Below are 14,462 nucleotides of genomic sequence, written 5' to 3' on the forward strand. Positions count from 1 at the left end.
TAACGTATACAGTCCAAACCCCAGCTCCTTGTTATGTGCCTTATGGATGTTAACCTCTTCCCTTCCCCTCCCCACAACACTCTTATATTATGATAATCAGCAGGATCTCATAAGTACACCTCATAAAGAAGTCGACTGTTTGCAATAAAGTGACTTGGCTGCTTAAAGTAGGTGGCGGGGTATAGTGTCTGAAATACTTGGGCTGGAGGGAAGACTCCCTTGCTTTTTTCTCTCCCTTTCTCTTTGTCTTTCTTTCCCTCTCTTTCTCTCACCCTTGGGTAAATTCCTGTTAATCAAGTGTCATCTTGCCTGGCTTCCAGAACCCTCTCCATAGCATGCCATGGTTACAGGGTTTCCTGGTTTGTTTCATTCATTGCTTTGGTTGTGTTTTGTTTTCTCTGCTCCGAATTGCTTTCTTTATATACCTGATGATTTGTTTTGTTCCTTTAATTTTAATCGAGGCACCTCCTTTTTCAGCCTCACCACTTCTTAAAGTTCTAAACAAGTCGATGTGATTTTTTTTGGACTGAAATGACCTAGCGCACTGCTGCACACCAGTTAAAAGCTCTGGAGCGTTAATGTGTACTCACTAAAAGTCTTAAGATGAAAATGCAAGAGTAGCTCTACATTTTCAGCTGTCTGTGTATGCCATTGAGCCTTGTTCTGTACTAGTGAAAAGTTTCCATCCACTTTCCAAACTGGTACAGCAGGAACATGGTAACTTTAAGAAAAGTGGATGATTAAAGGTGATAATTGCATTAATTGTAACATGAGGTATAATCTAGTGCCAATTAAATTGATTTTTTTTCTTCCTGACACAGTCATTATGATTTACCTACTTTTTTTTTTCTTTTTCTTTATTTTCTTTCTTTCTATTATGAGACAGTCTTAATTTGACATAATTCTTGTCTTACTTTTCTCTGTGACTGTTAGTTTTTGTTTGCCCGGGGACGTTGAAAGCAGTTGTGGACTCACCGTATTTATATGAAGCTGAACAAAAAGCAGGTGCTTGGTGCAAAGATCCTCTCCAGGCTGCAGATAAAATATACTTCATGCCATGGACTCCGTATCGCACTGATACTTTGATAGAATATGCTTCTTTAGAGGACTTCCAAAATGGACGCCAACAGACAACGTATAAACTCCCAAATCGAGTGGATGGTACTGGATTTGTAGTTTATGACGGCGCTGTCTTTTTTAACAAGGAAAGAACTAGGAACATAGTAAAATTTGACTTGAGGACTAGAATTAAGAGTGGAGAGGCCATAATCAATTATGCTAATTATCATGACACCTCTCCATACCGATGGGGAGGAAAGACTGATATTGACTTGGCAGTTGATGAGAATGGCTTATGGGTAATTTATGCTACGGAGCAAAACAACGGGATGATAGTAATTAGCCAGCTCAACCCCTACACCCTGCGTTTTGAGGCCACCTGGGAAACAGCCTATGACAAACGGGCAGCATCCAATGCTTTCATGATATGCGGTGTCCTGTATGTGGTGCGCTCAGTGTATCAGGACAATGAGAGCGAGACTGGCAAGAATGCCATCGATTACATCTACAACACCAGGTTAAGCAGAGGCGAGCACGTGGAAATTCCTTTCCCCAACCAGTACCAGTACATTGCCGCAGTGGATTACAACCCCAGAGACAATCAGCTGTATGTATGGAATAACAACTTCATTCTGCGATATTCTTTGGAGTTTGGCCCACCTGATCCTGCCCAAGGTAAGAATTTGGGGTTTCTCATTTTTAATCTCTCTGTACTTCCTTTCAGATAACTGTGTTACCATAGCTTTGGTCTTAGACTTGGTTCCTTTAGCAGAAAGGCAAAGAGGGGTTGTTTGATTGCTCTGCACCAAGCAGTACAGCATTAAAGTGGTGCAGGGCAAGTCTGCAAAACTGTAATGACAGGCAGAATTGCTTTACTGGGTTTACAGGCATCTGCTTTTCTGGATGTGGCTCTGAGCATCCTGATCTTGTATGAGGTATCCCTGCCTGTGGCAGGGGCGTTGGAACTAGATGATCCTTGATGTCCCTTCCAACCCTAAAAATTCTATGAATTTTTTTTTTTTTAATGCAAATAGTTAGCTTTTTATTGAGAATGGATTGGGGAACTGTTTATTTACTTTACAACATCAATCAGTTTGACTTCTACAACTAAACTAAGTTTGAGTTTATTCATGCTGAGCCAGAAGCCCGTTCTCATCCATTCAGTGTTACCTGACTTCTGAATTGATTACAACGTACGTGCAGACCTTTTAACTTCTTGGCACCAGCAGCTGAAAGTGATGTGTGCTGGGAAGTCCCAGAGGAGATGTATGGGGTTAATGTGCAATACCAAGCATTAGTATTTTTCTGCAGCACTATTTTCACAGTTTCTGATGCAGGGTTAGACGAGATGATCCAACATATTTTTAGCAGGTTTCTCAGTAATCCCATTACAATTGCAATTCAGCTCACTTGAAGTTAGAACAACTACCTAAAAGGAAAGACACTAACTGCCAAAATAGGAAAGAAAAATGGAGGTCTTAGGTCTCAGAAATCCCTAAAAATTATGTGAACAGGCATAGCCAAGTATTGACATCTGCAGAGGAGAGTAAATACCAAGAGAAATGCTCTGTGGCTGAAGATGCTTGTAGCAAGAAACACAATGTTGATAAACTGCTTCAGCAAGGAAGGTAATAACTTCACTTTTCTCACCTAACTGGTATGCATGTTTAACAGCATGTTTCTACTTCAAAAAAGTAGTAATAATGACTTCTCCACATGTAAAGCAGATTCATAAGCAGCAGTACAAACTACACACAATTATTTCAACATATTATACCCATATAGCTTTCCCAGGTACAAAAATAAGTAGGACACAGCAGAGCAAGGCAAAAACAATATGTAAGTGATCTCCAAAGCCAAGTGATATTTGTCCAGTTTGTCTCCTGCAGACCTCCCTGGAACACATGGCCAAGCTCAACTATATTCCAGATGATGTGGGTCTGTGCTCTGTCTGCAAGGGCCGCTGACCTGGCAAGTTTGGTCTCTCTGTCAAGTTAGTCCATTCTTTAGGGAGGCTTTGGACTGTTCTTAGCAGAGACATACCAGCCTCTGTGATTAGAAAAAAAGTAAAGCTTTCATTTGCTTACATTCTCATGCATGTCACTTTTCATTCGGTTTAACTAAGATGGAGATGCATTCTAAATTCTCTGAAGCTTTAATAGTAAGAGGAGAAAATGGAGGTGCAGCTCTAAGTAGCTTTTGCAGTTCAGGCAGCTGCCATGAATGCGGCAAAAGCTAATCTTTAAATCATTGCATTGAAGGAAGAGTGTTAAGGAAGAGCAGGGATTGAAGAAAAGGCTTTGTGGAATCCTTGCTTTGCTTTACTAAACAACCAAAGGTCTCCAGTAAGACATTATAATGTTTTTATTATGAGAGAGTCTCCAAGATCCTAAGTTACGTGTGCTGGCCGTATCCTATCTGGCCATTCCTAATTTCAGGAAGAGATTTGAACATGTACCAGCATGCTGTCATGTTCCTGGGTTCTTTACTGGCATGCAAGGCGGGGGGGAGAAAACTGCTTTTTCCAAATAGATCTAGAGAAGTGGTCCAGGGCACACTGCAGGGTGATTGCCTCTCATCTGAGTTCTTTGCCCAGTCACCCATGAAGACAGAGAAGGAATGCTTTGTGAGTGGTTTATGAGTTTTGATTTTAAATGCATGTTGACATCAGCAAATATATTTTGATTATGTCCTTTTTAAAATATTGAAACCATATGAAGACTCTAGGCTTACTTGAGAATGTGAGGCTTATGTTAAGAAATGGTATTTTTCCTTATGTAAAGCCAATATCCAATATTTTAATTTTATATGGATCTTTACAGAGACAATCTAAGAATATGCTTCAGTTCATTTCCTCTTCTGGCTAAGTCAGTTGCCTGTAGTTAAAGACTATTAAACTAAAGGAAAAATTATCTAATGTGATTGTCCTTGAGATGTACTGCTATAAAACCAAGAAGAAATTCTGTACAGTTTCTAACTCTTATTTTGTCTGTATCATATTTTCAGTTCCTCTTTGTTTCAGCATAAAGTCTGTATAAATTGAAAATCAGTCCTTCTGTTGTGACAGAGTTAAAGGATCTATATGTGTAAAAAAAATTTTGAGTTTGTTTTCTCATATGGAATTAGATATTCAGCAGAATTGATGAAAGGCATTTGGGGTTTCTTTCATTCTGGTTTGGTTTGGGTTTGTTGTGATTGAGTAAGGTTTCTTAATCATCTGTGCAGAGAGATAGGTGTTAGGATAACATTTATTAAGCTACCTAGCGCAAGAACCTTCCCTCAGTGTCTTCTGCAATGGTACTTTAATATCAAGTATTTAATGGTGTCACAAGGTCAGTGCCTCAAAAGTGGAAGTCATGGCCCTATCTGTTCGAATGGTTAATTTGGGGCCATTGTGGGAAACGCCACAATCTGTATTCCCTCTGTTGCTGTGGGAGCAATAATGATATATAGACACACACTGATTCTTTTTTTCCCCCCATCTATCTGCCTCGATTACCAGTTCTTGTCTACAGCATTGCGTCCAGGTACCAAGTGCTTAAAAAACAAGTCTTTCTTCCTACACGAAAAATGGATTTGTCACATTTGAGCCACACTTTTCAGCTCCAAGGTTTACATTTGCTTCTAGGACCAAAATCCAAACCTGCCCTTTTTTCTCTCTCTTGTTTCTTTCATTTTTATTCTGCCTATCTAAACCTCTAAAATACTAGAGGTTATAATTAACCTAGTGTTGACCTTGCCCTTGCTGCAAACCCACACCATTTTGTCCTCTAGCAGCTGTTCATGTTATGTCCATCATCCTTGCTTTCTTAATCTGCGGGAGAACTATTCAGATTTTGTGGATGCTGCAGCCAGGCTGCTGTTTTACCCTGGCAATGCAGTCTGCTGCCCTTACAGCTCCCCACTTAACCTCGTTCTTCATGCGTTGTGTTTTTCTTCTCTCTTCTCATGGGAATTACAGTACATAGATGTAGAAATGTTTTTCAGAGCTACGGCTGACATGTACTGCTCAGAAATTGCAGAAAATCACATTTCTAATGTTAAGTGTAAAAATTACATTCAAAAATAAAAAGCTTAATTTAGAAATAAAATAAAATGCATCAAGCTCTGCAAAAAGCCACTATGAAAAATGCAAAACACACCAGAGTTTTTCTACCTTTGATAAATTGAATGGATGTGTCCTGTTACATTCTTTCTAAAGAAGGTAAGCAAGAAATTTTAAGTTGAAAGATCAGGAAGAATGTAGGGAATTTTTCCCCTAAAAAATTATTATAAACATTACATTGTAAGGTTCCTTGGTAACAAAAAGGAGATAAATCCTTTTGTTCTGTGTTAATGTGTTAGGGAAAAATTTAATCTACATTCATGCTAGTTTTCACTAACTGTGTAAACTGTTCAAACTGAAGTTATCTCTCCTTTTCTACCATGATATCCATCATTAAGTATTATAGGATCACTGAAGGAAAATATAGATGTTGTGAGTGTGGACAGAGCAGAAACTCTAAGAATACTATCACCAAGGGCTTGAAATAATAGGAAACTAATGCAACTAAATCTTGGAAACACCAAGAATCTGCAAAGTCAAGTCATGCAGCAAATCGTTAAGCAAATGAGATCTTTACTATTATATTGAATCTGATATAACACAGATTGATTAAATAGTGGTTGTACAAGTAAAGGCAACATCATGGAGACCAGGTAGCATGCTTCTGAATCATAGGTATTTTGCTATTTTTGTTTCGTATTTGTTGTTATTTTCAGGATATAAATTTATAAATGTCTGTGTAAACATTTATCTTTCAGCTAAATGGGATATGGCAGGGTCAGCAGAGTACTGGCTAGCATAATAGGTGGAACCTATAGGTAATTAGCTGAGGTTTAGTGACTTCCCTGCTCTTCACTGAAGCATGAACAGGCACACGGCAGTAATAAGCAGAAGGCAGGGAAATACAGATTTGCTCAGGTTTGTGATCTCTGTTGCTCTACACAGCAGCTCAGCATATGACACTTGATGAAAATGAAGGTGGGCACATAGATCGTCACCTGTCTAAATTCACATTCTCATGGTGTTCACATTGAAATACCTGACCTGTAAGAACATACCTTTAGCTGGAAAACCCATGCATCTGATTTCTAAACTTACCTAGCTGCCAGAGATAAAAAAAGAGCCATCTGTATTTTCAAAAGTGGCATATCATCTGAGCATTTTAGCACAATTTTAAATCTAGGGTCAGAGCTGTGTTTTGATAGGGTTTTTTATTGTTTTGGCTTAGTTTGTTATTTAAAAGAAAATTTATGTCTGCCTCATAGGATCATAGTATCATTCAGGGTTGGAAGGGACCACAAGGATCATCTAGTTCCAACCCCCCTGCCATGGGCGGGGACACCCTACACCAGATCAGGCTGGCCAGAGCCTCTGCTTAGAACAGAGACCTGTTGGCTAAAAACAGTAGCTTGCTTGTGTAACTTATCTAAATCCACTTCTCACTGTCAGTTGGGGAAACAAAGTTACTATTCCCCTGCTGTCCTAGGGAATTGCATTATGTTTTTTATAGACATCACACTGCTAAACAGGTGTTAAGTTTTACCGCAGTGGTATCTTCATTTTTAGAAACAGATAGTATGCATAACTTTTTTAATCAGCTTTTAGGAACGGCATGAAACATATGTAAATTAATTACAGTCAACTTGAGTCTTTGGATTTGCTTCCTATTGCTTTTTCCTTTTTTTAAGTATATTTTTATTTTAAATTTAGGCTGATAATGAGACACACCCATACTTGAAAATAGAAGGCAGAAGAGGTTTTTTTGGGTTTCTCCTTGGTGTGTCAAGCCTAGTCAAAAAAAACTAATACAGATTCTTCAGCTTTGTAGAGGCTCACACTTGCTGCTTGGAGCAGTTGGCTAATAACCCTGATGTGGAGTTTGCGTGTCTTACTTGCAGCATATTGATCATCACTGTTATCATCTTGTATCAGTAAAGCATTCCACGAGACAGTGCATGCGAGCTGGCAGATGCCATCACACTCAGCTTTCAGAACAATACCATACCTATCAGATCTATCAGGTGGTGGCAGCAGCTATCATGTGTCTTCTTGCAGCTCAGGAGACTGGTTTTACAGATTAAGTTCCCCAACAGGTCATTAAAACCAAACTGATCTGCCTTTTAAAGCCAGATGTATTCCTTAAAGTTACATGTTTGGTCATTTCTTACTTTCTCAGCTTTCTTCTTTCCCAGACTTCCAGCACTGTCTGAAGTTTCCTGGAACATTCATAAATATACTGACTTCTACTTTTAACAATTTAAGGGAAAATCTTTCAGAATTTGTCTGCTTGGGTATTTTTTCAGTTTTGTGAGAGAGGTGAAGTCTTTCTCTTAAAATGTGAGATTACATGTAAATATATTTCTAAAGTGTGTACTCTTACTGAACTATGCAGGTTGGTTTTTAATCATAGGTAATAAGCTTTGAAAATAATTTTAATATAGATAACTTTCAAATTAAACCTATGGCTGCATAATGACAGCAGGATATTTTAGCTCAGCGTGCAGCACAAAATATGTTTTGAAAATTGTTAACTCACTCCTAAACCTCAGAGAGTTGGTATGAATTCTCACAGTGATACTTTGCTCTTGAGACAAAACTATCCTAAACATTATAGGTTTTGAGTAGTAATTGCAATAATGCTAATACACATTTCAGTGATTAAATATGTACTAATTAGCACAATGTGTTAGGGGATGGATAGTGATAATTAATTGTCCCCTCCATCATTCTTCATACCCACCAGTTCTCTGTTCCCAGGACCTGATTCAGCAGGCGTTGCCTGACACTTCTGCAAGTGATTGCAAATGCTTTTGACAAATGTTAATTGGGAAAGCACTAGAAGGCTGGATGCATTGTAATCAAAAGAAAATTACAGTAGTTTCACAAGATGTTGGGTGAGCACTTGCAGAACAGATCCAAGGATTTCAAAAGGTTTCATAGTAGCTGGCTACACCATGGGTTCAGCACAATTACACAGAATGTATTCAAGACTGAAGGAAAGACAGCCTCTGAAGAAATTTGTCATTTGTGAGCAAGAGAGAGATGAAAAGAACATCTTTGTATTTAGTCTTTAAAACCAGATTGTGATGTTCAAAAACTCCAGTCTAAATTCATATGACAATAAAAAGATAATTTCATATTTGAGACTCATAACTGCAATATAATTGAGAAAGGATTTTGAAATAATTATCTGCTAAACTACTGAAAGTTATTGTTATTCAAAATACTAACTTAAAAGACATCTACTGAAAGAAAGCAAGGCAACTCTTTTGTTTTTTCTTTATGATTTAATTTACAGAAGATGCATTGTCCAGTAAGTCAGAGTACAAGAACCTTGCAGAAGAAAAGAAGCAAAAAAGCCACTTAATCCCCTAAAGTTAATCCTAAAATTAGCTTAATTTATTTCTGTACTAGTTAGGACTTAAGAAGTACTTGATATGAGCTTATTTATTCTCAGCACAAGGATCTGTGCACTTTTTTTGCCTATCAAAGGAAGGTTTGGAAATAATTAACTGTTTCAGTTATGTTGCTTACTTGAGTTTCTTCTGTTGCTCAATACAAGTTTGAAAGCGATGAACAGGAATTATCTATTCATCTGTGAGGAAGAGACTATTATCTCCACTAGCATTAACTAGTAGTATTCCTCCAAAGTTTTAAAACCCCAGCATAGCTTGGGCTGTGCCTCACCTACTCTAGTGATGGTGGGTCAGGTGAGTGAGCAGCTGTGAGGCCCAGACAAAAGTGTCAGTGTTTCATTAAAGATTAAACTAGGTACTTTCCACTGGCCTGAACAAGTTGTGTCTTCATATGTGCCTTATCAAAAAAATGATGTTAAGGCCTGAAATGTCCAAATGTGGGAATATCAGGTACATGCTGAGCGCTGCCTCTGCTTGGAGCTAATTGGGGGTGATGCAGCTCTTTCCAGCAGAATGACTGCCAAGTAGGAAGATGTTATCATAATTATTTTCCTGGAAGGTGTGTGCTTGAAATTTTGGGGTCTGTTTGGTGTTTTTTTTTCCTAATTGTCTCATTAGTTACAGCCCACTGCCTTTGTCGTGAAAGCTGGACTGCATTGTTTACTGCACACTGATTCAAATGATTCTGTCTATTAAGAGTTATTCCTTCTGCAAAAGGGATTAAGTAATCTTCAGTTGCTTTGAGCGTGTTTGTTATGTACTGATAACTCGCTAGTTAGTACTGCCTTTCAGCCTTTGGAAGTGTAACTATCAATATTTTTTTATTATGGAAGGGATTATTTGGAGAATATGCTGAAACATCATACTTGGTACAAGCTGGGAGTGAAAAAAAAAGATATAAAAAAGCAGTCAAAGTTATATCTCAAACACCCAGAACAGCAATAAGAAAAGAGCAAACTTACGATAAAGGAAAGCAGGCACCAAATAATCTTTAAAAACTACATAAATAGCGTTTAAAGAACTTTAATAATGCTAAAGTAATTTACTTTATTTTTACTCTATTTTTTAATGTGCAGTGCCTACCACAGCAGTGACAATAACTTCTTCAGCAGAACTATTCAAAACCACTGTGTCAACCACTAGCACTACATCACAGAAAGGTCCCATAAGCACAACATTAACTGGAGGAACAAAGGAAGGAAGCAGAGGACCCAAGCCACTGCCACCCATTTCCACAACCAAAATTCCTCCTGTGACGAGCTTTTTCCCTTTGCCAGAGAGATTCTGTGAACCAACCGAGGCCAGGGATATCAGCTGGCCTCAGACACAGAGAGGAATGATGGTTGAACGCCCTTGCCCAAAAGGAACACGAGGTATTGAAAAGTTTGTCTTGATTTCTGGTAGACATTTCAAAAGCAACATGTCGTTCTCTCATCTTGTGGTTTTTTTTTTTTTGTCTCAAGCTCTCTGTCACACAATTGTTCATTACTTGGAGAACGTGTATCTACAGGCAATGGTCAAGTTTTAATCTGCAAATGGCATCTGAGCATAGCTGCAGAATTATCTTGTGCATACACTGTTCAGAATCCAGGTCAAATTGTAGGGCTTTGTTGGAGAACTATTGTGAAATATGCTTACAGCTGCCTTTCTCATTAAGAGTTCCCCTCTGGATGAGCTCCAGGGAAAATCAAGGGCTTTTTGTTTGTTTGCAGAAAACGTCTGGTACTTTTCACTGACTTTTTTATTGCTCCTTGTAATCTACATTATTTCTTTTCATTTTCATCAGTTATTGTTAACTGCTGCCGTTAGCAGCATTCAGTATTTAACATTGCTGGGAGGACAGTGTAGCCGATTTCTTGAATGCATCCAAAAATGTTTTACATGTCACTGTAGTTTCATACGTCTGTTTGTAGGAACTGCCTCGTATCTGTGCTTGGTCTTAACGGGAACGTGGAACCCCAAAGGCCCTGATCTTAGCAACTGCACCTCACACTGGGTAAATCAGCTGGCTCAGAAGGTTGGTTGAAACCTTTTAGTCTGGTGTACTCCGCTGATTAAGGATTTTGACTCTGAGCACTATAACTCAGTTTATTGAAGCCATCTTTATTACTCAGTGTTTTATTAAAATAAGAGTTGTTTTGTGCATTGATCAGCATTTAGATTCACGTGTGATCTTGTATGCTCTCCTTTTAAGTTCTTGTATTGAACCTGTGATTATGTGTTTTCATCGCTATTTAAAACAAAGCAGCTTTGCTGATTGTTCAAAAGCTGTGTTTGCCAAGTAAGTCAAATATTATAAATCAAACAGCAAAAACTGTGGTATAGAGCAAGGGTTTTTTGGTTCTTGAAAAATTACACTGTAATAAAAAGATTTTTGTCTGAGAGTATTTAATAACTGTATGATTAGAGCACAGAGCCACCTTCTGTGTATTTCTTCCCTACTGAGATTTGCTAAGTTTATGAAAACTGGATAATTTGTTGTCAGTACCAGGCTACTTGACTTTCAAATGCCTCAAGCACTAGTATGAACAAATAGATTTCTTACTGTCTGATAATGGCAGTAAAATAAAAGTGAGGATGAATAGAAGATCTAGCCCAAAAGTCCCAGTCTGATTCCTGGTTTTGATGGCTGTTAAGAACTGCTTTTGTGTGTCAGGGATCTTAAGAACCTTTAATCTTCTGAGATAAAGAGAACGTTATTGGTCTCAATTAGTTGCAGATCTCAATGTATGTGCAAATGGTTATTTCACCACAACAAAGGTACACAAGGAATTGGAATTAGGAGCCGCAAGCAGAACAAGGGACCCTGCTGAGATAATATAAATTGTCATTTCAGATCAGAAGTGGAGAAAATGCTGCTAGTCTGGCCAATGAACTGGCTAAACACACCAAAGGACCAGTCTTTGCTGGTGATGTTAGTTCATCAGTGAGGCTGATGGAGCAGCTTGTGGACATTTTGGATGCTCAGCTGCAAGAACTGCGGCCCAGTGAAAAAGACTCTGCTGGAAGGAGTTATAACAAGGTACATGCTTCACGTTACCTGCTCCTGCTGAGATAACCATTCCCTTTGGTTTTGTGTTTTTGTTTTCCTTTCAGAATTATTAATCTGTACTTTGTTCCCATGTGCTTATAGTTCTAGAATAAACATGTAAGAGAAAACAGTAGTAAATATGCAGCAGAAAATTGCAATTACCTTCTTTAGGGAATAAGATATCATTCACAATAGCTGACTGGCCCTAAACTACATAACTGTCCCCCTTATTAAAATCTGGAATGCGTTAAAACTAGCAAAAGGGAAATGGGCATTAGCTCTTAGAAATTCTGTAGCAAATCAGTGTGTGTATCCACTGATCCTTTTAACCCTGAACATGTAATAAGATCAGTGGGATTCTGGATAGGTGCAAAGTTTTATTTTAATTTGACTCGCTGCAGAATAATAGCACTTCCTAGCCTTTTAAATACATCACTTAAAATTGATCTTTATAAAAATGCTGTAATACACATATCTGAAGTATGATTGTTTTCTCTGGAATTACCCTCAGAGAAACATTTCAGAGAAAACATGTATTTGTGGTTCAAATACAAACCACAATTGCTACTTCTCTTTTTTTCAGAGAAAATGCTGTGTTTCCCAGTCTCTTCCTTACATCAGCTTAGTCCACAAGCTACAAATTAATCATTTTTTCAGCCTTCTACAGTCCTCTTGTTTCAGCAGTGGTTTTATTTACATTCCCTAGCTGCCCTTAAAAGATGTTTCCCAGAGGCAGATCCAGTGCCCACACTGAGATTTTTCTCCTTTGACCTTTTCAAGAGAATCCCACCATTTAGGCAGAGATGTCTGGGCACCTGTATAAAGGTTGGGGAAAAAATGTTTCCTATGTGATTTTTTTTAATAATTGTCACTGGACAGAAACTAGATCAGTGTCCAGGCTGTAGCTCAAGTTTGGGATATGGATCACCAGAGTAATTTTTTCTATATTTCTGAAGCTTTCCAGAATGTGTCTAACGTCTGATTTTCTTTTTTCTTACTAAAAAGCTCCAAAAACGAGAGAAGACATGCAGGGCTTACCTTAAGGTATCTCTCCTGTGCTGTTACCCTGCTTTCTCCCTGCTTTAGCAACCTGCCACGCTTTATCACCTTGCTGCATGATCCTATGTATTTCAGTCTTTGATAAATATGAATTGTGCCCCGTATCAAATGTACAAATGTTGTCTTTGGACAGGTGTAACACTCAGAAAAAAAAACAACAATTAAAGATCAAAGTTTATACCTCTTTTACCTCAACTTATTCAAAATGAAAAGAGCAGAAAATGTTATTATCTGAATTGGAAATAGCATCTCTCTTATAATACAACTTTGTGTAAAGGAAAAAGCTGGCAACTCAACAGAAATTACTTCAGCTTGGTAGTATTTTATATCAAAGACTGTTTAGAGTTAATTTGCTTGCATGAAATATGTACATTATATAACCTGCTTTGTTCTTTGTGTATTCTTATACTTCGTAAAATCACTCTTTCCTACAGTTGTAAGAGTTTTCACAAAGACCGGATTTAGCGACTTTAGGATAAAATGACTTCACTAGTAAAATGTGTGCCACATGTCCCATTAACCAGGCAATATGGAAGGCATGTGCACATTGCTAGCTGATTTTCAGTTTCTTTCATCTGCTGTAGAATTGTTCTGTGTAGTGGCCAGCTCCTGTTCTACAATACAATACCAGTAATACCACCTTGACCTGTGAAGAAAAGAAAAAAGTCCTGGAACAGATAAAGTCCAACTCTGAAAAATTTTATTGCATATTTTTTCATAGTTTCTTATAAAATACTGATTTTTACTTGTGTCCTTTTTGATAAAATGTAGGAATGATTTTTGAGAAAAACTTGCAAACACTTTGCAACATAATAATTCAGACTCTTACAGAAAAGACATTTCTCTGTACAAGGCATATCTGTTTTTTATCCCGCAGCCCAGGAAGTGGATAGGAGATGTCTAGTTGTACAAAAATTTGAGAAAAGAAGACAAAGATCTGTAGAGAAATTTACTTCTCAAATATTAATAGTTGTAATTAATTTTTTTCTTTGAAAATATTTTTAATAGTAAAGGGAAACCCAGCAGATTTGGTTTGAGTAGACAAAATTTTCTTACTTCATTTTCTCAATAATAAACATGAATATGAGAAAAACAGTAATGGTGTTGATCCAACAGCTGTATCACAGAAGCCACCTGGTCTTCCCACCGCCTAGTGACCTCTGTCTGAGAGGGGGAAGTGCCTCAGAAATATTAGTGGGCAGTGATCATTTTCCACAGGAAAAATGCAAAGTTCAATTTTCCTGTAAGAAATGTAAAGTGTTTCATATTAATGAATGCATACCTTCAGTGCTATATGCAGATACAAGAGAAAACTAGCACAACCTTCATTTCCAAAGGGTGTCATTTTCTGTAGGTCTCAAATGGGCTTCTCTGCTTAGATAAGACTAATAAACCTCTTGAAATTACAAATCAAAAGCTGACTTACACTATGCAAATGAAGCAAGTTCCCACTTTGTGACAGAGAATTCATTGTACCTGAGATTAGAAGCTCCAATCTGTATTTCTTGGTGACTAATGAATCTGGCCTCTGCAGACCGATTTCTGTTCCACTCTAGTTAATGGCTGCAGCAGTATCAGTGTGAGCATTTTGACTAGACTGTCTCCCATTAGAGAAAGGAAAAAGGCTTTAATGCCACTTCGAAGTATCTTCCACCTGCCAGGAAGGTCGTGGTGGCTCACAATGCAGACAGAAAGAGGATATTAAAATGGATTAGGCTAATTAATCTTTCTCTGACAATAGCCTTGACCAACTTTTCCTATTCGTTTATTTGCACAATAAAGTATTGCAGACCCACATCTTTCTGTTTGCACAATGTGTTCTGTTTCTATTCCCAATGCTTTTAAATTGATC

The 14,462-nt window shown here is 37.9% G+C and overlaps 1 protein-coding gene across 21 annotated transcripts in view; it reads left to right on the plus strand.

Annotated features, from left to right (window-relative positions):
- The window catches only part of ADGRL2 (adhesion G protein-coupled receptor L2), a 398,831-nt gene that overhangs the window by 352,679 nt on the left and 31,690 nt on the right, over window positions 1-14,462 (plus strand). For 15 of the 21 annotated variants that reach the window (XR_010987661.1, XM_068141119.1, XM_068141134.1 and 12 more), the window contains 5 exons: window positions 934-1,734; window positions 9,597-9,893; window positions 10,434-10,537; window positions 11,357-11,542; window positions 12,557-12,595. Coding sequence is in view for 20 of the 21 variants with exons in the window: in XM_068141119.1 (XP_067997220.1) it covers window positions 934-1,734; window positions 9,597-9,893; window positions 10,434-10,537; window positions 11,357-11,542; window positions 12,557-12,595 (1,427 nt within the window). In the remaining variant the exon portion in view is untranslated. The remainder of the gene's footprint in view (window positions 1-933; window positions 1,735-9,596; window positions 9,894-10,433; window positions 10,538-11,356; window positions 11,543-12,556; window positions 12,596-14,462) is intronic. The other 6 variants (XM_068141140.1, XM_068141123.1, XM_068141124.1 and 3 more) reach the window with 1 other exon arrangement.

The sequence above is a fragment of the Melanerpes formicivorus genome, unplaced genomic scaffold, assembly GCF_026170545.1.
Source record: "Melanerpes formicivorus ecotype bairdi unplaced genomic scaffold, bMelFor1.0.p_v2 SCAF_7, whole genome shotgun sequence".
Taxonomy (NCBI): Eukaryota; Metazoa; Chordata; class Aves; order Piciformes; family Picidae; genus Melanerpes; species Melanerpes formicivorus.